A 23,006-nucleotide genomic window follows, 5' to 3' on the forward strand; every position below is an offset into this window, starting at 1 on the left:
TGAGCCACCATGTGGTTGCTGGGATTTGAACTCCGGACCTTTGGAAGAGCAGTCGGGTGCTCTTACCCACTGAGCCATCTCGCCAGCCCCAGATGGGTCTAAAGGGGAGACAGTGTTGTGGCCTATCAGAATGGCCACTCTCTTGTGGGGTAGTTGAAAGCTAGAGGAACTTCCTCTTAGTGAGGTCACTGGCGGCTGTCAGGAATGGTTTCCCTCTCCATGGCCCACAGTGAGCCCAGGTCATCTTCTCAGTGTAGGGCTTGTACTTGCTCCCTCAAGCTTTCTGCTTGCTGGTTTCTGCTGGTCCCTGTGACTGTCTATACCTGCTTGTCTTTCTCTCCAGCTCTAGGGGCACAGTCATTTGTTCTGTGGCTTTACCTTTCTGACAGAAAATATGTTGCTTAACTTTTTACTTAAGATGGAATGACTTTTCAGTTAGTTAATGACCTTTAACCCCAGCACTTGGGATTTCTGTGAATTCAAGGCCAGCTTGGTTCACAGAGTAAGTTCCAGAACAACCAGGGCTACACACACACACACACACACACACACACACACACACACACACACACACTGTCTTTGAAGAACAAAAACAAACAACAACAAAACCCAAAAAGAATATCAATGTTCTCATCAAATGAACACATCTAACTAAATAGGTGCTGGATTTGTTAAAAGTACACCCCATTCTGCCTTTATAAAATCTGGTGTGAGGCTGCTGAATCATTTAACAATTTGAGTGGCCCATGTGTCTTATTAATAATAAACAGATGTGTGAAGATATGAGAGTCCCAGTTATAATCACCCATGAATCTGATGTTTCATTTGATTGTCTGTCTTGTTTTCTGGGGACCACAAGGAAATGAGATAATTATAGTGCACTTCCCTCTGCCATTAAAGTGCAGAGAAGGTGCTTTAAAGGGCCTGTGCCACACAACTGCTCTACTCTTGACACAGTGGAATCCCTGCTCCTACCAAGTTTGGCACTGAATAACTCTCCAGATTGTAGTCTGATTTATGTTGATCTAAATTTTGCAGAGCTGAGGTGAGCTGAGGTTACTAAAAAACGTTGACTCATACTTAGGACACATCTTAAGAGCTTGTTTTCAGGAAGTACTCTTAGAAATAAGAAGATAATTATTATGTGACAATTATTCAACAAGACAACCTTGTTAGGGTACAAATCAATTAGGTTCCTTGCTGTTGAAAAACTGGTCAGACTTAATACATGCCAGCACTTTGATGTGAGGAAATGAGCAATAGCCAAAGGGTTTAAAGCTAAAGAAAGTATTTATTCATTGCCTCTCAGCCCAGTATTATGCCAACATAAGAACTGAGTTCTCTGAAATTGTCTTTCCTTCTGGAGGAAATGCAGTGAGCTCATTTACCCCTACTAGGGACTAGTACATCAAGGTCCATTCTACCAACTATACTGTAGTGAACGTAGCACCCTTCCATCTGTCCACTCTCACTTTCTTTTTCCCTCCTATACAGCACCTGCACTGACCTATTCTGGTTTCTTATTTAACTTATTTAACATTGTGGTGTTGGAAAAATCATAACATGGTGAATGTGTATTTGTATGGCATGGTCTAGCACACAGATGGGAGCATGCAGTGTGGGATTCCTCCAGATTTTAAAATTAATATTTTATCTAGTCATTGAACAAAATTATTACATTATTTATTTATAAGGTACAATAATATGTATGCTCATTCATTTGCTCAGCTATCTGACTGTCTTTCAGTCCACCTCAGTATTTATTGAGTACCTTTTTAAAGTCAAGAACACATGGGTCCACATGGGTCCATTTACGCCTCCTTTCTTCCAGCCATCTCATTTTCCCATCCTTTCACCCTCCAATCTGACTATCAGCTAATCCAAGTATTATCCCAGTTGGAGAAACTGAAAAAAAAAGGATAAACTATGCAACCTTTGTTGAATTTATATTCTTTATGTAAATACAAAACTACAAGAAGGAGAAAATAAATCATTACAAAATTCTTCTTCATAATATTTGCTTATTTTCCCAACAACAATGATTCATAAAAATTAACTTGTAGAGCTCTTTTGAGGGTTATGAAGGCAATTATTCTTGTCACTGTCCTTTACCAGATTATCACAAAGGCCTACATTATTGCCAAGTAATTTACTCAGGAAATTATTATTTCCACTGGTTGTGGCCCATGCCACCGTTTGAGTTTATAAGTTATTGCTAGCCTACAATGAAATAAGTATAGAGTCTGTAAATATTTAGAAATTAATTTTTTAATTTATTTAAAGTACTGATTTGCAGTTCATTAAAAACATAGTTTTTTACCAACCACATATGTGTAAAGAACACTCTTCAAAAAGACCATTTTCTCCCTAAAGAGGTCAAACAATAGGTAATAAGGGGGCTGTGTGAACAGCATGAAACAAATTTAAGTGTTGCTTACATCCAGCAGTTTATTCTGTGATCAGTCCGTCATTGCAAGGGACTGAGCTTAGAACAAAGCAGGTGAGCTTTGAGGGCTACCTGGGCAGCCGACCTCCTGGGATGAGAGGTGGCCTTAATCTGATGCTGTGCCCCTGCAGCCATGGCTGTTGGATAGTGAGAATAATTTCTTTAATAGCGTTTTTGCTTCTTGGAGTTTCCTTCTTGCCAGAAGAGTCACATGTCAGCACTTGATTCGAACATTGCTGAGGAGTTGAGTGATCTTGACTCTGCTCAACCTGAATTCTGGGAGAATGTATACTTTACTGAACATGCCTGTGTCTTATCATCAGGCCTGAACTTGACACTGCTCATTCCTTAAGGGCAGAATCTGTCCCCCTCTTCAATGCTGGGGCCCAATCCCTGGACCTTGTACATGGTAGACAACTGTTGCTCCACCAATGAGGAAATCAGTTTAGTCCAGGGATAGTAAGTAGTGTTAGGCCTATTTTGAGTAAGCTTCAAGTTTGTATCCATGTTCAAAAGTACATCCGGCAGGAGGTCCCTGCTTCTGGGTTTGAGCCCATCCATAGAGCTGATGTGCATCAAGATAGACTGTTTTTACTCTTCCTTGACTTTAAATGGACACTTTCTCCCTTCTTCCCATTAGTAAAAGTCCATAGTCAATGGCGCCCACATCAGGAATCCAGTCCTGTATGCCAGTTTCTGATTTCAGTTGCAGATTATGATGTGTTCCAGATTAGTTCCAGATAGTGATGAGAATTAGGAGTGTAGAGACCGGCTTACGTGGCTCCATGAGAAGAGAACCCATCCCGCTGCTTTCCAACAAGGAGCAGTGCTGACTGGATAGTAGGTGCTATCCTTGGTGCAAGAGTAATGCCATCGCTTTCTTCTCCTAGGTGGGGCTCTTAGGAAGAACCGGCTCAGGAAAAAGTACTTTGCTGTCAGCATTTTTACGAATGTTGAACATTAAAGGTGATATAGAGATTGATGGTGTCTCATGGAATTCAATGACCTTACAAGAATGGAGGAAAGCTTTTGGAGTGATAACACAGGTAAGCACAAAAATGAAAAAAAAAAAAAGCAATACGAATTAACATTTTTATCATTGTTTCGCATACTTAAGAAATTCATATCACTCTGCAAAATATATTTGGTAGGTCCTACCATCTCGTCTACTATGCAAGAAAAATGTAGCATATGGAATGAGAGTATCTCCAAATGTTTGGAATTCTGTGTGATGTATGTTTCTTCAAGCGTTTTGATAGTGTTTTCCCGAAGCACAATCTGTAGCAGCAGCCTGGGTCGTTCCTTGTGACTGGCTTCATAGTCCTGCTTCCGTACTTGATCTCTGAGGGAGTGATAGCAGCCTGTAGAGAGATGCTTTGCAAGACACAGAAGATGCTTCTGAGATCATAAGCTCTCGGAAGCAGGACATAGTGGAAATGGAAACTGAAGCGCAGTGATGTTTTCCCTTTGGAGTTTGAATAGGAAGAAGCATGTCAGATCAATGCAGATTCCTGTAAAGGTCAGCTTGTGATTCAGGCAGTACAGCATCTCAAACATCGCCTCTGAGTGCAATTCTGTCTGTGTTACTGCACATGCTGATTTCTTGTGTAGAGTAGAAACGGCAACAGTTGCGGGCAACATGACCCAAATGTGAACCAAGAGATGCCATTACCGAGACAGAGCCAGAATTGCAGAATTTCTGCTGCTGCTTGCCCTTTGCGCTGAGACATTTCCTCCTTTTGTGCTGCTAAGCACTAAATCCAATCCACTAAGATGGCTCTTTGAAGCACTTCTGTATTTCTAACACAAAATTAACATTCCGGGACTATCACCAGGTAGACCAACTGCAAAGCTAGACCAAGAAAATGCTTGTACTTCTTGATAAATGATTTTCGCAGAACATTTGCTCTTTTCAAGTGGTGAGACAAGATACTGTAACCACTAAACTGATGCTTTCAATTTGTTTCTATGGTGTGCCATTTTTCCAGATGCTTCATCCCGGCTGAAGTTTTGGAAACACTGTGTGTTCCTCAAAAAACACAAAAGGGATTGTCAGATGGTCTAAAGAAAAAGAAACACTAGGAGTAGAAGGTTCCTGAGGTGATAGTGCTAGGCGAGTAAAAATGCTGAGGCCAGTGGAAGAGTGTGGTTGTCTGAGAGGCTCTGCTGTTGGACTTGCCCAAGTCCTGTGCTTCCAGTTGAACTAAAGCAGTGGAGGCTTTGCCTTGGTTGCTCTTGTTCGAACCCATTGGCCTACAAGAAGAGTTAAGTTCTGAAACTTCAATCCTCTTCCTCTTCATCGTAGCTGCTACTCAATAGAAGGGCTCTGTCTTCCTTGCTAGCCCTGCTTAGGAACTTACTTATACCAGGCACAGAGGACAATGCAGCGGGCCAGAGCTGGAAAAATCTCTCCTACCTTTCTGCCTAAAATGACTCTTCAGACTTGACTGAATTCATGTCTGCTCTTTTATGGAATCAAGGCTTACATTTAAAAAAAAAAAAAAAGAAGAAGAAAAAAGAAAAAAAAAGTGTGTTCAGGGGGTCCTTCAGAAATGCTGATAAGGGGCATATAGCTGCTTTTCCAGTGTCTCAGGAACATCAGCCAGCATGGTTAACATGTCTCAATGACAAGTTTTGAATGTCATGTGAAAGCTAAGAAGAGAGAAAGAGAGAGAGAGAGAGAGAGAGAGAGAGAGAGAGAGAGAGAGAGAGAGAGCGCAAGCAAACAAAGTCCTTACATGCATGATGTCAAAACTAAGGGTTACTTTGCTCTTCCTATCTTTTCTTGGAAAGTGAGAATTGTAGCATGCTTTTCCTTTCCTTAGAGAGAAGAAGGAGAAAAGTGAATATTCAAGGAAAACTAGTTTGGTCCACTTTTTCATCTTTTCTTTTCTCCTCTGTCTCCGTTAACAAGGATGTACTTCAGAAGGTCTCACACTGAGCTAGTGTAATGTTAAAGGTTCAATGGCCACTGGTTTTCAGATACATGAAACAGGTACTTTGGGTGGTTCTCAACAGGTTTTTTTCCCCCTCTTTTATAGTTTAATAACTACATAGCAATCTCAGAATACACGCAGCCCAGAATTCAGACTATCATGTGCATTCCAAAGGGGAACCTCTTCTGAGTCAATCAGAGGAGGCGGTGAAGCACATAGATGACATCTGATTTACTTAGGCAATTAGAGCACCAAGAAAGCATCCACTAACGCTGGACCTTGTTAGGTAGTTAATTAATGAAAAGCAGCTATTTTAAAGCTTCAGTTACAAATTTGGAAGGCTGTAAGTTCTTCTGAGTAAAGGACTGGAACTTTTTGTTTATTATTATTGTATGTGGTATGTGTATGAGAGGAGGGGAGAATGGGTGGGTGTATTCATCATGTCACGGCTCACTTGGAGAGATCAGAACACAACTTTCAGGAACAAGTTCTCTCCTTCCAGCATGGAATTTAGACATTGGATTCAGGTCATCAGGGCTGTGTGACAAGCGTGCATTATCCACTGAGCCATCTCACTGGCTCCTTTCCTTAATGGATTGAAAATACTCACCATCCACCCATCTTTCTCACCACAGACAGAGGTGAGGCATCTTTTGTTTTGAAAGAGATCAGATAGCATGTAATATGATGATATATCATGATATAAACAGTGAAATTGGTGGTGACAGCTTAAAATTCACTATATAAAATAGTAATATCTTGTGCCTACAATTATATCACAGACATTACAAATATATCACAGACATTTTATTTATATCAAATGTAGAAATACTACGTGCCATTAATAAGCCAGAGAAGTTGCAGTCCAACCTGTAAAATTTTAATGAGAAACTCAAAATGATGTTCATTGTCATGTGACAGAAATTACAAACAGAAAAAGTAAAGTCAAAGTGAGTGGCTGAGAGTTAGTAATGAACCATAGCTGCCTGTAAGCTGTGGACTAGTGAGGGAGTATATAAGCAGAGAGAGATGTCCAGAGCTAAGCTAGCTGTCACTCCTGCCAGTACATCTGTGTCCTTCCTGTCCTGCTGTTTAGTCTCCTTTCTTTTCTTGTTTTCTCTCTGATTGCAGAAAACATGTAACTGTTTACTGGTTAGACATTATGAATTGAGGGGTTTTCTTTGTTTGTTTGGGGGGTGTTTTCTTTCCTTTTTCCTGCCTTAACACAAATACTTTGCTTTGACTGTCCAAACCCAGATGGGATCTCAAACCTTGCTTATGTATTTCTGCTTATAGTTCTAATATATCTTATTTTCAAATTATCTGCATATCTCCCTTAATTATACAAGATTTAAACAGAGTGATCAGAAAAATGGAAGTGGAGTTACAAAAAGAAGGATAGAAATACATAGCGAAATACTTTTCTTCTGAATTTCCCCCTCTGTTGTAAGACATCTAACGTAACACCTTGGATGAGAGGAATTCAAAAGACAATGTTCTATGCTGAATCATTAAATGTTGCTGTCTCTCATGTGTGTGGTTCTTTCAGCATTTGGGCCCTAATCTGTATAATCTTAGGACAGCTATGTAATTTCTCTGTCATAGTTTCCTTATTTGTAAAATGAGTATAGTAATGATAACGATGATTTGCACTTTTAGGGGAATCGAATGAGAAATACTTAAACACTTCCTTCCCACGTGGCTTGATAATTATCCTGTTATGGTAGTTATTATTTTTAATTCAGTGAGGGTGGAGTCATGTCTCCTCTTTCTTTCTACTGGATTGGGAGTATGTTCTCTAAGTATGAATAAATGAGTTTGTACAATTTCACAAAGAAAGTTGTAGTGAACACATACCATAGAATGTCATAAAGTTTATAGGTTTAGAAAGATTGTGTACATGGGGTTCTAGGCAGGAAGACTGTAAACAATCAAAAGGATAGGTCAGTGTGAAGGGAAAGGGAGAAGGGTCAGAGGGAACCACAGCTTAGAGGGTATTAGAAGTCATGGCATGGTCCAGTAGGAAGGAGCTAACTCTCCTGGGCTGAGGAAGGGAATGAGAAGGTTTGGTGGTACATTGGTATATACATTGTGAACTCACAAATGATTATACTGTGATGTGGTTAATTAGAACTTACTGAGGTAGACAGTTGGACAGAGTGTAGAATTCAGGGGAGGGCAGACAAATAACTGTCAAGCCCGATTTTCAAATAAATATAACACAATTTAGCTATTTCAGAGACTAAAATTTGAAACCTTTGATTATATCCTTTGATTAGAAAACATTTTTATGTAACTTTGGAAAGGTTTATACTAAAACTTTATTGTATAAAACCTGTTAGGAAGCCAGGCAGTGGCGGCGCATGCCTTTAATCCCAGCACTTGGAAGGCAGAGGCAGAGGGATCTCTGAATTCGAGGCCTGCCTGGTTTACAGAGTGAGTTCCAGGACAGCCAGGACTGCACAGAGAAACCCTGTCTCAAAAACAACGACAACAACAACAACAACAACAACAACAACAAAGAAAAAACAACCTGTTATGAAGCACTCTGGATTTCTAGAAAACTAAACTTAAACTATCCTGTACACAGTCTTTTATATTTAAATCAATGGCATATACACTGATAGTATAGCTACCTGTATTTGTTACAAACTGTTAATAGATCTCAGTAGAAATATGTCATTCATAATTTTATAGTTGATAGATGTTCTTTAAAGCAAAACAATCATTAATTTTAAACATTCTAATGGAACCTGTGAATCATCATGGTGCATACTGGGATGGATTTTTATTGTACAGGTGCAGTGTCAGAAACTGCTGCAGCGATTGTCAGAGAGATTTCAATCATTGTCAATACTTATAAGCATTTGGGCCACATTTCAAGGGAACTATTCATGATGTACACACACATACATAAACAGGGATAGTAATTTCTCCTGTTACTCTATTTTATATTAAGTGCAATCACCACATAAGCTGGATTACTTTTTTGTTTTCATTTAGTACTAAGCATAGTAGCTGTTGCAACGATATAAGATTGGCTGTGGGAGGTCCATGTAGGCTTAGCCACTTCCACAGAGTTGAGGAGTGGAGGCAGCAGCTGCAGGGAGGAGATGGGACCTGGGGGGAACAATGATGATCTCTTTGTTCTGCTTAGAGTCTCAAGAACTGCTCATTATAGCATACATGACATTAAATAAATATCAAATATTTGCTTGCCCTAACTGACTTATTAGTGAGTAGTTTTTTATAAGGACAATAGGGAATCCCTGGGATTTGAAAGCTTCAGGTACATTTTTTTTTAAATTGGTGCACAGCAGATCTGAGAGTGCCATGTTGGCCAAATCATTCCACTTCTCTGGGCCTTCGTTTTGAATTTGGAAACCAGAGAGAGAGGGTTTAGGTTGACCTCCAAAGAACTTTAGGTTATACAGAGGAGTTTGTGGATGATTAAACAGCTTAGGAAACAAAAGTAAGACATCTGCTGGCACTGTGAAGGCAAGGGACTGCCAGATTCTCTTTGAATTAAAGGAATGGAATGTCTGATTGATGGTATACAATTGAATTCTAGCTGAACCAGTTTGTTTAGTTGATTTTTCTTTAAAATTGAATATGTAGTCATTACCTTTTTACCAGACATGAAATTATGAACAAAAGCCTGCAAGATTTCTGAGCTGTAATAAATCTACCACACCTACAGCTTCTAGATTCTTGACAGCTTTTTTCCTTCATAATTTTGAATGTGTATCTGCTTAAAATAAATTAGTTAAAACATGATAAATGTAGTAAACTAATATACATTATAGACTGTTATGAGTAAAAGTTAGATAATTTCTGAAACAGCCATAAGGAATCTTCACACAGATTTATTGGGTTGTTAGTGTTATACATAAAGAACTGTGATAGCTGTAATCATTTGGGTCACATTTAGTAGATCTCTCTCTCTCTCTCTCTCTCTATCTCTCTCTCTCTCTCTCTCTCTCTCTCTCTCTTTCACACACACACACACACAGAAAAGAGAGACAGGGAGAGGGAGGCAGGCAGAGGGGGGAGGGAGAAAAGGAGGGAGGGAAGGGAGGGAAGGGTGAGAGAGAAATAGAAGTTAACTTTCAAATCTGAGGAAAAACAACATTTACTCTGTTATTATTTTGTACTTTTACTTCTCCACATCTGCTCACTCATTTGGGACTTTTGCTGACCTTATTCAAAATTTGCATCTAAAAAAGAAAGTAAAGACATGGCCTTCAACACTCATAGATGTCCACATATTCTTAGTAATTTTCATTGAGACACTCTACCTATATTGGGTTCCAGCTTCATATATAAGAAAGCATAACTCTGAAACCCTAATCCTCTTTTTTCTATTTCCCGAGGGTTGGAATTAAGGGCACATGCTACAGTGTCAAGTTTATATGCTTCTGGGATAAGACCCAAGGCCTCTTGCAAATTAAGTAAGCATTTTTTGCCAACTGAACAACATCCCCACCAACTAAACTTGGTGTTATTTAAGGAATGAAAGTATAAGAAATAACTAGGGAGTTTGTTTGGTTTGAGGATAAAGAACAGTGCCCCTAGGAAATGAAGCTTAATTTGAAACCTGAAGGATATAGATTACCATGTGAAGATCAGGGGGATGAGATTTCCAGCTGAGAAGAAAAATTAGGGGAAGAAGCTAAGAAAGTGTGTGGTTAGAATAGAATGGAGTGGAAAGGGGCCCTGGGATCTTGGGGCGATTGTAAGGATATCATGCCCTTAGTGAAGGGGAAAGTCATTGACATTTTTCTTGAATCACTTGGGTATATTGTAAGAGAAACAAAAGTATAAAGAACGAAATCAATTTAGGAAGCTCCTGCAGTGACACAAAAAGGACTAATGATAGTTTGGAGTGTTCAGTGGGAACAGAAATTGAGAAAGAAATTGATTTGGCATATAGTTTGAGGATAGTATAAAGACCAATGACTCATTTTTTTTTAGATAAGCTGAGGAATAAGATGAATTATGAGTGACTCTCAGTTCCTGACCTGCACTGAGATGGAGATGCAGAGAGGACATAAATAGGGTGGCATTTCTCTGCTTTATAAAGCATGGGAATGAAAGAAACTTGGTTCCTGTTTGCAGCCATACCTACACAGCCAGCACCAAATTACCAGTGTATCTTTGCAAGCCACATTCTCATTAGCAACTATCTGTTTTAAAGATAAAACATCTTGTCCATTCCTTTCATTCTTCCAGGATAATGAAATTATTCTATTTGTCCCAAGTAAATATTTCTATTGTATATTTCAACTAAATACATAACTCTTTCAAAGTTACAGAGACGCAACCAAAACAATAAGAGGAAAGAAAACTATTTTAGACATTGACATCAAAATTTTTTTGCCAGTCTTGTGTGTACAAAGAGTACTAAATATTATTTTTAAAATATTACTTATTACCTGAGATCTCTTAAGACAGTGGTTTGCTTTTAAGTACATGGTCCACAGAAGTGGAAGTGTTACTGCAAGTGGAGCATCTTGACGAGGGTCGTGCCGTGCTGTTTTCACACCAGAGCATCTGCCTCTATTCCCTTGCACACATGCCCTTGAACAAACGGTTGATCTATGATCACATGGGTTTCTAAGTTGTCCTTACAGTTTCTCTTTGTTCATAGAAATAAGAAGATATGTAAAGGAATATTAGTAGAAGAAGAGTCTCAATTCTTCCCAGAGTACAGTGGCCTCAATTTCCTTATCTCAAGGGCATTGAAATAAGAAAAATACCAAAAAAGAGTTTTAAATGTTGCTCTCTTTTTCTTTAAAATGTTGTAAAGCAAATATAGAAAAGTATGACTAGCTAATGAGTACATGGATGCTCATTTGTTCTATTTCTTACTTGAAGTAGTTTGGAATAAAGAGAAAAAATTAAAAGATGTATAGGTTATTTCTACTTTCTAATTATCTTTACCATTGCAGAAAGTATTTATCTTTTCTGGAACATTCAGACAAAACCTGGATCCCAATGGAAAATGGAAAGATGAAGAAATATGGAAAGTTGCAGATGAGGTAAGGATGATAAATAAAATAGTTTTAAAGAAGTAGATCATTCGCACAAGTGTGGTTGCCATGGATGATAGGCAGTTTTACACATCTACTGCTGTGTGCATGTGTGAATACACGAATGCGTGTATACTCACCTTGTATCACAGTGCTCTAATTTACTGGCACATCCTTATGCCATCCTTTGACTCATCCCCCTTTCAGGAGTGTTGCCCCTTTCTATGTAGTCTATTCATGGTGCTTTACTAAAGTTCTGTAGACTCAGTTGCTCCTAGACAAGGTATGTATCTCTCACTATTTAGGAGATTGAGAAGTCCAAGGTTAAGGAGCCAGCAGACAGTATTTATTATCTGCTAAGGCCCTACTTGCTGTCACTTCCAAGGTGTCTTTCTTGCTGTGCCTCACTCAGTATAAGTGGTCAATGAGCGCTGTGGAGCCTCTTTTCATTATAGTGTTAATCCCATCCATGGAGCACTCAGAGCCCATGACCTAATCACCTCCCAAGCATTTTATTTTATCTCTTAGTAGCACTACCATGGACAGTAAGATGTTAACATGAGTTTCTGAAGACATGTGAACCTAGAATTCCCTCCTTTACTCCCCTCCAAAGTCATGTCTTTTTCTTATGAAAATATATTACCCCATTTCAACAAACACCAAAGTCTTAACACATTTGGCATCAGTTTACAACTGAAAATCACAAAGTCTAAACTCAGCCAGCTCCGTGAGACTTGGGACTTTAGGCTTTTCATGTTGGCATTCCACCATTCCCTGCTCTTTGCCCACTGTTGCTCCCTTGATGTTTGCTCTTCAGCCTCCCCCGAGAACAGATCTTGCCAGGAGCTTTGAAGCCTCTGAGTGCTAAATGCTAACCCCTTGAGTAACCAACCTTAACCTTCTCCTAATAAAATGGACTGAGATTAACCGTTTTTCATTATCAGGGTTTCCTTATTACCCAGGAAACACAAGGTTTTTAAAGAAAACATTAACTAAATTGCTAGTGATATACTGTAAGATCCTTGATGTACTTTTACAGTGACCTGTCAGAATACAGTGTGCTGGGAGAGAACTTGGGAAAAAAGGTATTAGGCTTTGTAAAGCTTACAGGTATTGCCAAGTCTCCATAAAATTTGCAGGAAAGTGAGATCATAAAATCACTTTAGAAGACTATAGATTCCAGAATAATACAGGTAGTCACGTGGTTAGATTTAGTCCATCTTTAGATATATCTTTTCATTGATCCTCTTTTTAAATTTATGTTCATAAAGACACTGCTCCTGAGCTAACCTAAATGTCCCATGGTTTGAGTAAGAGTGACAAGTTTTTTGCTGAAGAAGCCACAAAGAAACACAAGCCCCAAACCCTAGCTTACAGCAGCAGGCAGGAGATTTAGGTTACAAGGCCCAATCCTAGGCTTTAATCCTATATGGTTGATGATCCAACCTAGGCAAACAGGAACACGTTGAGGTGTGTCAGCCTACTAAGGCACTGGGACAAAAGTCTAACCTTCCTGCCCTGGCTCATGGCAGCTCGCTGCCCTAGGCAGCTCTGGGGAGCTTTCTAAAGGCTGCACCTTTAGCCTACTTATCACCCCTCCCTGTGCTGCTGCTGGACAGGGTTCCTGTTGTACACTGCTTAAAGGACCTTTGTGATTTGGTCTTTGCTGCTCTACTCTCAGCCTCAGCCCCCACATGTCCTGTGAGTCCACTACTGTGAAGTTTAATTTTCTTTAGAGCGCAGTGTGCTGCTCTCTGTTCTATGGTAAGGGTTGGGGCGGTTGTTTCTGCTTTTTACCTTCTGGTCTGTGTACCTGGGAAACCCTTGCTGTCCAACACTCCTGCTCCTTCTCACCATCCAAGCCCTCCTCCACACATCACTTTGTTCTGAAACCTATCCTGACCCTCCTGCTTTGGGAAAGGAGACTTTCCTAGGTATACCCATGCCTCAGCTCCTCAAAACTTCCTACACTGAATCAAAATTCACCTCTTGGCTACTCCATATCTCCTATGAGACTTGCTCTCTATTGTTCCTGCAGTAGTTGGATCCATGGGTGGTTTTTGATAAATACTGATCAAATGATCTGAACAAGTAAAGAATTCTTTTATCTTATGTAAAATGTATTGTGAAAATATCCTCATGCTTAATGCCCAATAGACATTACTACCTTTATTTCAGTAATGGAATGATCTTGCTAAGATGGCTGGTGGGTTCTGAAAACAACTGCAGCCCTGACTTGATGCCCTCTGCTGTTTCAGCCCTACTAAGCTGCCTGATCTTGGCCCCTTGACTCTGGCTCTTAGATGTGGGGATGTTTGTTTGTTTGTTTGTGTTTCCTTGTTAGATTAATTTTTAAGTTTATCATCTTTACATCCTAATAGTCAAGGGAACTGTTGTAGAAACAATTTAAATAGCAGAAACAATGGCCCTTTAAGTAGGAAATTTCCCTGGGAAGTTTGCAGAATGGGAACAAAAGGAGCTGTGGATATCCATTTTTAAATGGCCCACTAGGGCTTACAGGCAAAGCACAATCCACCTTTTTTTACTTAAAAAAAAAAAAAAAAACCTGTCATACAAAACAAAAATCCTACAAATACTACTGAATAGGTTGGTACAGAGTACTGATTTGTCTAAACATATTTGGATACTTTTAACTTTGTTATCTGATGGGTGGTCATAGAGTTAAAGAGTTATAGAGTACAGTATATAATTTCTGAGCTAAAAATAGCACTAATTCATTCATTCTTAAGTTCTAATGCTTAAAGACTCAGTTTTTGTTTGCTTACAGCACTGGATTATCATAGTACGTATTAAATGAATGACTGAAAGGAAGATGAATGAATGAATGAATATATAAATGAATGAATGAATGATGAATGTGTTGAGTCTGAGAGTGTTCCTAACTGAAAAACATATATTTACCTTCAAGAAATGTATGGTCTAACAGGGAAAAAATACACAATTCTAATACAGGATGCCTGGCTGTCCTGTGGATAGGCAAGGTTATTTAAAAGGGTATTAGACTGAGCAGTAGGACAAACCCTGAGAATGTTAAGCTGTATAAAGAATTAAAAGTTGATGCTGCTGGACACAGTAGTAGGTGTGTGTGGGGGGGGTAGGGGTGGGGAGGAGAGGTCAGGATGTCCTGTGTGCCACATGAGAACAATTACATTTTATTCTTCCAGTAAAAGAACTAGTGTAGGATTTAGTACAGAGAAATGATCCAAGTTCAAACCTGCATTTTAGGGAGATCTCTTAAATATTTCTGTGACATGTTGACAATTTGACTCATTGATACTTGTAGTATGATGCTTAAGAAATGACAGAAGGCCAGACGAGGATCAGTGTGCCAGAACTGACAAAAAGAAAGAAACCTGGGAGAACTTGTAGGCTGGAGACAGGCATTGAGAACCATTAGCTTAAACATACACATTGATACCATGTAAATAACCAAAATCTGGAGACAGGTGAAGAGGTGGCATTGATGTTGAAACCTGATATGCATTGGACAACGCCTTATACTATAGTATCCCCTGTGATACACCAGGCAGTCTTCCTTGTCTTCTATGTCTACATTCCCTACTCTCTCAGAAACCTTTTCAACATTAACAAGGTTACACAAAGGGTAGTTTTAACACACCATGTGTTTGAACGTCCATATTGAGCACATAAGAGTCTGGCATAAACAGTGATATGAGCCATTTCTGAACTCGTCTCCAAAATCATGAATCTTTCTGAAGGTCTTATCTAACTCTGCACATCTTAGAGTGATATGGGTATATATCTTACCTGTACATACAAAACTCCAAATTTGTGAAGAGCAAGAAACAATCCTGTCTGTATTTATTTAGCTCTTATACACTTAGTGGTTCTTAGCAAAGAAGACATAATGTACATGTATTTGAATAAGGAAAAACCACCAAGACATCTATAATTATGCCTTAATTTTGACAGAATACTTTTTGATCTTTTTATTAAACCCCCTTTAAAATTGCAGTTTAAAAATATAAGCCATTAATTCTAAAAGAATCTTCATATTCTACCCTAACAATAAGAGCCTTTAAATTTTAGTCGTGTTCCATTTTTAACTAAGTAACTTCTTACTTCATGAGAAAGTTATCAATTTCTCAGATTTCATAAGTGAAGGAGATAAGTATTAGGATGTCATGTAATTTTTAAAGCTTCCTCAGCTAATTCTCATGACATTTCTCATCCTGTATAACAGATAGAAGATGAACATGTCATGTCATGTCTTCTACCCTTTCTGCTCTTGAATCCTTTGCCATCAGTTATAATGGAATGAATAACTGTTCTGTATCCATTATTTTTAAAGCACATATTGAATTGTATTGTAATTGCATCTATCTATCTATATCTGTATCTATCCATATATATAATATGACAGGAACAGGTATAATTATTTATCACTGCTAGGGAACATGACACTTACCAGGTGAACATTGAATGATTTTGTAATGAAGTGTGGGGCTGAAAGAAATCCTCCAGTCTGTTTAGAGCTACCAATCTTATTGCCAGATTTTGTTTAATCAAACTAAGTAGGAGTTGGGAGTTGAGGGTGGTGTGAAATTTATTCTGTGCAAACTCATATTTGCTTTTAGAATACCAGTCTCTTGATTGATTTTAGTTATGCTCCTTCTAAGCACAGTGTTTTTCTTTATTTTCTACAGGTTGGACTCAAGTCTGTAATAGAGCAGTTTCCTGGACAGCTCAACTTTACCCTTGTGGATGGGGGTTATGTGCTAAGCCATGGCCATAAGCAGTTAATGTGCTTGGCCCGATCTGTTCTCAGTAAGGCTAAGATCATATTGCTTGATGAGCCCAGTGCCCATCTAGATCCCATGTAAGTTTCAAAAATCCTATTAGATAATCATGCAATAGAAGTAGAGTCCTTCAAGTTACCTCATACTAGTACAAATTCCCATTCAGCTACCATGCCTACAAGTAGGGGGTACAAAATAATTTTCCAGGGGAAATTCACTATTTAACATGAGCACAAGTACTTTTTTTTTCAACAAGAGCTCTGTTTTTCCTCCTGACTGGAGTCTGGAATTTATAAAACTCTTCAACCTCATTAACACATAATAAATACTTAGTTAGGTATGCACACACTTACAGCTTCCCTATGTATCCTATTTATATCATAAATGCATTAATAACACAAAATTAATAACTGATGCTGAATCTACATAAAATGTACTTTCATTTTTATGAAATTTTCTTCTAAGTGTTTGCTTTATTAGTGTATTAAAGTATATTAAATACTTAGAATGTCTTAAAAGTTGATTGTAGTTCATTCTGTACCAACATTATGCTAAAAGTATTTTTAAGTAAAGAACTAAGTCCATAGACTACTATACATATTGTTAAAGATAAAGGCAGAAAATTCACACTCTATAATGTTTTATGTGGTATTTTCTTGCTTTGCTAGAACATACCAAGTAATTCGACGAGTTCTAAAACAAGCCTTCGCTGGTTGCACAGTCATCCTCTGTGAACACAGGATAGAAGCAATGTTGGATTGTCAGCGATTTTTGGTAAGTCATTTACACTTCATTGATAGCTCATTCTCCATTTATTTAAATAATCTTATACAACTGGATTTGCATTCCCCTTTCTTCATATGTATGTCACACATCTACCACCTACCGTTAGTCTCTTTCCCCTGGACATGAGCTATGAAGTGGTGAGTAATTTAGCACACTTCCCTGGTATCATATTACTAAATGACACTGTAGATAAGATCTCTATGCTTTCAGATCTTTGTGTGGTGAATAAGTCACAAAATGTACAATTGAAAAAAAAAAGTCTATTTCTTACAGTAACTCAACTTCCCATGGGGAAGATAAGGGTGGGCCTTACCATTCATTAGTGGTTCAATGTAGTAGGAGAGAAGCCTATTCTATCATCCCCATTACTACTGGAACTCAGGGTAGTGTCTCTGTCAGACACCTCATTTTCCCCCCAAAATGTCACAGTTCCTGTTTAGACATGGGAAGTTTCAAGGGTCATGTAAAATTTTCACCTTCCCAAGGCTTTTGAATATTCTGGAGGTTAATGCTTTTTTACTGAAGCATTTTTGTTCCTATTGTCATTACCCAGTTACAAGTGCCTAGAGAGTAGATGCATCTCTTGTTCTGTGGTGGTCAAGTACAGGGACTAGGTAAGGAGGTCTACTCTCTGACCTCGAGCTTGCAGATAGTTTAACATGTACTGCAGGCATTATTCTCAGTCACCCTGGCCAATTTGGAAGCTGTAGGCCTCATCCCCAGGTATGAGGAAACTCAAAGTTAATAGTTCTGTATGTATAGCTCAGTGTAAGGGTACGTAAGAGATGGGTCATGGGTTATTCTGCTTTACAAAGCTCCTTCAGTTGCTCAACTGTTCTCTGAAGGAGGGCAACAGCTAGTATTGCAATAATTTTTCAAATCCCTCTCACTACTTTCCTAGATGTGAAAGCTAAGTGAAAAGTACAAGCTCTGAATGCTGTGCTTTCTTTGGACTTTTGTTCTTTGGGCCTGGGTCAGTTTCTGTGGCAGCACTGGCCTGCTCTTCACTCAGAGGTTTCACTAATGTCCTCTCCCTTAGGTCATAGAAGAGAGCAATGTCTGGCAGTATGACTCCCTTCAGGCACTTCTCAGCGAGAAGAGTATCTTCCAGCAGGCCATTAGCTCCTCAGAAAAGATGAGGTTCTTCCAGGGCCGCCACTCCAGCAAGCAGAAGCCTCGGACGCAAATTACTGCTCTGAAAGAGGAGACAGAAGAAGAAGTTCAAGAAACCCGTCTCTAGTGCTGGGATGCTGAGGAAGCAACTCAGTGCACTGATTACATTCCCAGAACCCATGCAAAATGAAAAAGCCAGGCATTTCCCATGCTTCTAACCCCAGTGCTGGGGACACAGACACAGGTGGATCCCAGGGGCTCTGTGACAAGGGATCCTAGCCCACAAAGAGTGTTCCAGGCTGGGCACCTGAGGGACAATACCTGTGGATATCCTCTTGCTTCCACATGCAAGTGCATATACACATGCATGCACATTAGTGGACATACACACAGAAAAGAAAAGAAGAAGGAAAGAGGGAAAAAAATCATCAGTGCAAATGATTGCAAAGTGTTCATGTATGGAGTCTGCTCATGGACATGGAGGAGGTGAACTCCACTACCTGTGCCTTTGAAAGCAGGGTGAAGCCCGCGACTTGCTTTTTAAGAGACTGATTTGGAAGAGAAATCAAAAACGTTCATATGGGTGTGGGTAACTGACTTTCCAGCCGTGGTCAGATTGTTTGATCAGTACTTGAGATTCTTGATAATGACCACTTGTGCGTTGCAAAGCAGATTTTTCTGAAAACATTTGCCCCCTAATAGTAGCTGAAAAGGCAGCTATAAATGCCAGCCAGGTTAATCGTTCAGCTTATTGTTCAGTACAGCTGGTTAATTTGCATTATTGAAGAACTGAAATTATAGTGTTTAGCTATAGGACAAAGTAAAGAGAACTAAAAACAGTGGCTTATACAGCTTATATAGCTCAAAGCCCAACTTTCTTTCCTCCAGGATACGTGTTGCCTTCTTTACATTGTCTGCCCCATTCCAAGCAAATGTTAGATTATAAAAAATACTGGGTGGTATTGATTGAAAGATGCCTGACTGGACATCTGGTGATCTAGTAACCCATCAGGATTAAGAATATCCAGATCTTGGAAATTAAGATTAAGACCATCTAGCCTTATTACCATAGAGCTAAACATTCTTATTGCCAGAATGCATCCCTGACCTAGGAAAAGAACTGTTACAGTCCCATAAAGGGGCCTGGATAATTTCCTTGATATGGAAATCGACACTTATGTTCCCAGAAAGCAACAGATCTTTAAGACTTCTGAAGTGAAGGAAGGTTGTGTTAGTACAAACTAGTGCAGCCCAGTGCCAGCATGTCCAGGAGTTAACATGTAGACAGGCCGTGGACTGTGTGAGTAGATGCTCATGGAAATTTGCAGTAGTATGTTCACGTGCTCTCTCAGATAACTGTGTGTACTTCATACTGTCTCCACAGAGTTGTTGGGGAGACACTCTGAAAAAGTTTTAATTGTGAATTAGTTTTATATACTTTGTTTTATAATTTGTGATGCAAATGACATTTTCTCTGGGAAATATTTATTTTAGTAATAATGTTTCAAACTCATATAACAATGCTGTATTTTAAGACTGATTACATAATGACTTATATTTGTATAAAATAATTTTTATATTTGAAATGTTGACTTTTTATAGCACTAGCTATTTTAAAACAGGGGAGTGAGGAGGACAGGGATGATAAGGATCATTCAACTTCATGTTGTGAAGACTGGAGCTGATGTAAATCTTGTACCCATCTGTGTGGTTCTCAAACAACACATGCTCTCTTTTAATGCAGCTTTGAAGATGGTACCAAAAGTTAAGATGGTCCCCTGATGGGCACATCAACTTCTGAACTGCAAACTAAGCCTTAGAAGAATGTATTATATTTATTACTGTAATAGAATATCATGTGTCAATAAAATCCTTTTATTTGTGTGAAACTCATCTGTTTATCAGATATATTCATTGGGATTCCTAGCTCTGGAATCCCTAACTCTACTCTCTGTGCTTCTTAGAACACAAACCTTCCTTTTAGATATAATCTCTTTGAGAATCCCAGTTGAATTAGAGCAGAAGACATTAAGTTGGGTCTTTAAATTTCAGTAAAATGTTTATAATGTGTTTACAACTTTCATTATTTTAAATAATAATTCAGTAGCATTTTATAAATCCACATAGCTGTGTAATTAACACTACTATTAACATTTCTGGTTGAAGATTGTTTTTCATCCTGAAAAACTATCTTTATCCATTAGACAATAACTCTTTTCTCTCCCACCCATGAATCCATGAATTCCACTTTTGGTCTATGATTTTGAGTGTACCTAATAGGAATGCAATCTCAATATTAGTTCCTTTGTACTTAGCTTCTTTTGCTTAACATGATGTCTTGAAGACTAAGCCACATTATATCATGTGTCAAGACTAATAGTATATGTGTGTGTGTGTGTGTGTGTGTGTGTGTGTATGTGTAGATAGATGAATAGATAAATAGTTATAGGTATATCTATATATAGATATATATAGATATCATTTCTACTAATGGGCTCAGGTTAATTCTACATTTTTACATGGTAAATATCTCAATGAGCATGAGTGAACAAACATATCTTCACAACTCAGTGTACTTTAATGGTTTTTATATTTAAAAGAGGTATTGAGAACACAAAAGATTTATAAATAAATAAATAATTGGTTACTTTTAATTTTTTTTTACAATCAATGAGTCTTCATGAACACATGATTATCACCAAAGATAATGGTTGAGATAATGCCTCAACCTGTGGGTCATGATCCCTTATGAATGACTTTTATTTCATAGGGATCACATATCAGATATCCTGTCTATTCTATTTATTATAATTTGTAATAGCAGCAAAATTACTGTTTTGAAAATAATTTTATGGTTGGGGTCACCACAACATGAGGAACTGTTCCAGCATTAGGAAGATTGAGAATCTTTGGACTGGCTAGATTTTTTTGTCAACTTGATGCAAGATAGAATTATCTAGGAAGGAGAAACTCAGTTAAGAAAATACCTCCAACAACAATATGAACTAACCAGTACCCCCTGAGCTCGTGTCTCTAGCTGAATATGTAACAGAAGATGGTCTAGTCAGCCATCATTGGGAAGAGAGGCCCCTTGGTCTTGCAAACTTTATATGCCCCAGTACAGGGGAATGCCAGGGCCAAGAAGTGGGAGTGGGTGCATAGGGGAGCAGGGGCGGGGGAAGGGTATAAGGAACTTTCAGGATAGCATTTGAAATGTAAATAAAGAAAATATCTAATAGAAAAATATCAATGGAAAAAATGTAAATAAAGAAAATATCTAATAAAAGAAATGTGGGAGAATAAATAAATGAAGAAAGAAAGAAGAAAGAAAGAAAGAAAGAAAGAAGAAAAGAAAGAAAATACCTCCAACAGGTTGACTGTAGGCGAGTCTGTAGTTCATTTTCTTGATTGAGAATTGATGTGGGAGGATCTAGATCACTGTGAGCTACAATGCCCAGACTGGTAGTCATGGATGGTGTAAGAAATTGGGCTGAGCAAGCCATGGGGAACAAGCCAACAAGCATCTCCTCCACAGCCTCTATTTTAGCTCCTGCTTTGAGTACCTCAAGGATGAACTATAAAATGTAAGCCAAAATAAACCCTTTCCTTCCCAAGTTGCTCTTTGTCAATGTTTATCCTAAGAATAGAAACTTACCCAGCACAGTGTACAACAGAGCTCATTTTTGATGGAATGCTCTACTGGCTGGTTTTCTGTGTCAACTTAACAGGCTGGAGTTATCACAGAGAAAGGAGCCTCCCTTGAGGAAATGCCTCCATGAGATCCAGCTGTAAGGCATTTTCTCAATTAGTGGTCAAGGGGGGCAGGGCCCAGCCCATGGTGGGTGGTGCCATCCCTGGGATTAGTAGTTTTGGATTCTATAAGAAAGCAAGCTGAGCAAGTCAGGGGAAGCAAGCCAGCACACAACAGTCCTCCATGGCTTCTGCATCCAAGTTCCTACCCTGTGTGAATTCCTGTCCTGACTTTCTTTGGTGATAAAAAACAATTTGGAAGTGTAAGCTGAATAAACCCTTTCCTCCCAACTTGCTTCTTGATCATGATGTTTTGTGCAGGTATAGAAACCCTGATTAAGGGTCACCTTGGGCACAAACTTGGCAGAGAGTCCTGCAATCCCCACAGGACTCTCCACTCGATCTTAGGATCACTGGTGAGTAGAACACATCATTGGTTCCAATCCAATCGCACCGGGCCTGAGCCAGCATCAGGGAAGCAGAAAACCTGCCTGACCAGGGCCACAAGTCCCTTCCAGTTGGCACCAGCTCTGGGTCACCCTGGGTGGGAACTCGGGGGAAGGTCCCACAGTCCCCAGAGGACTCTCCACGAGATCTTAGGATCACTGGGGAGTGGAAAACATCTGTTCCAAACCAATTGTGACGGGTCTGTGACAGCAAGAGCAAAGACACAGGAGCCTTGTCTGACCAGCAGCTTGGGTTCCTTCTGATTGGTACTGGTACACTTTGGTTTTGAAAACACCAGACAGCACCACGGTCCTCAGAAGAGACACCACTTCCAGGTGCTGTAACACACCCAAGATCTTAGGATTCCAGGATCCCAGGAATCCTAAGCAGCGTGGTCACACCAGGATCTCAGGGTCTCAGAGGAAGCTTGACTACCAAGAACTCTGACACACCCAGAATCTCAGGTTCACAGAGAAAGCTGGACTCTGAGGAGTCCTGAATCAACCAGGATTATAGGAAGGACAGGCTCCAATCGGATATATTGAGGGCAGCAAGCACTTGAGATAATCAGATAGCAGGAGGCAAGCATAAGAACAGAAGCAACAGAAACCAAGGTTACTTGGCATCATCAGAACCTAACTCTCCCACCATAGCAAGTCCTCAATAAACCATCACAGTAGAAAAGCAAGACATGGCTCTAAAGTCACTTCTCATA

General features: G+C 39.2%; 1 protein-coding gene across 1 annotated transcript in view; it reads left to right on the forward strand.

Annotated features, from left to right (window-relative positions):
- Cftr (CF transmembrane conductance regulator) overlaps positions 1-19,983 on the forward strand; it is a 148,114-nt gene extending 128,131 nt beyond the window's left edge. The window contains exons 23-27 of the mRNA XM_021190745.1: positions 3,337-3,492; positions 11,334-11,423; positions 16,103-16,275; positions 16,864-16,969; positions 18,021-19,983. Coding sequence (XP_021046404.1) covers positions 3,337-3,492; positions 11,334-11,423; positions 16,103-16,275; positions 16,864-16,969; positions 18,021-18,221 — 726 coding nt within the window. The 3' untranslated portion in view covers positions 18,222-19,983. The remainder of the gene's footprint in view (positions 1-3,336; positions 3,493-11,333; positions 11,424-16,102; positions 16,276-16,863; positions 16,970-18,020) is intronic.
- Positions 19,984-23,006: the final 3,023 nt, after the last annotated feature.

This window comes from Mus pahari, chromosome 2 (assembly GCF_900095145.1).
Source record: "Mus pahari chromosome 2, PAHARI_EIJ_v1.1, whole genome shotgun sequence".
Classification (NCBI taxonomy): domain Eukaryota; kingdom Metazoa; phylum Chordata; class Mammalia; order Rodentia; family Muridae; genus Mus; species Mus pahari.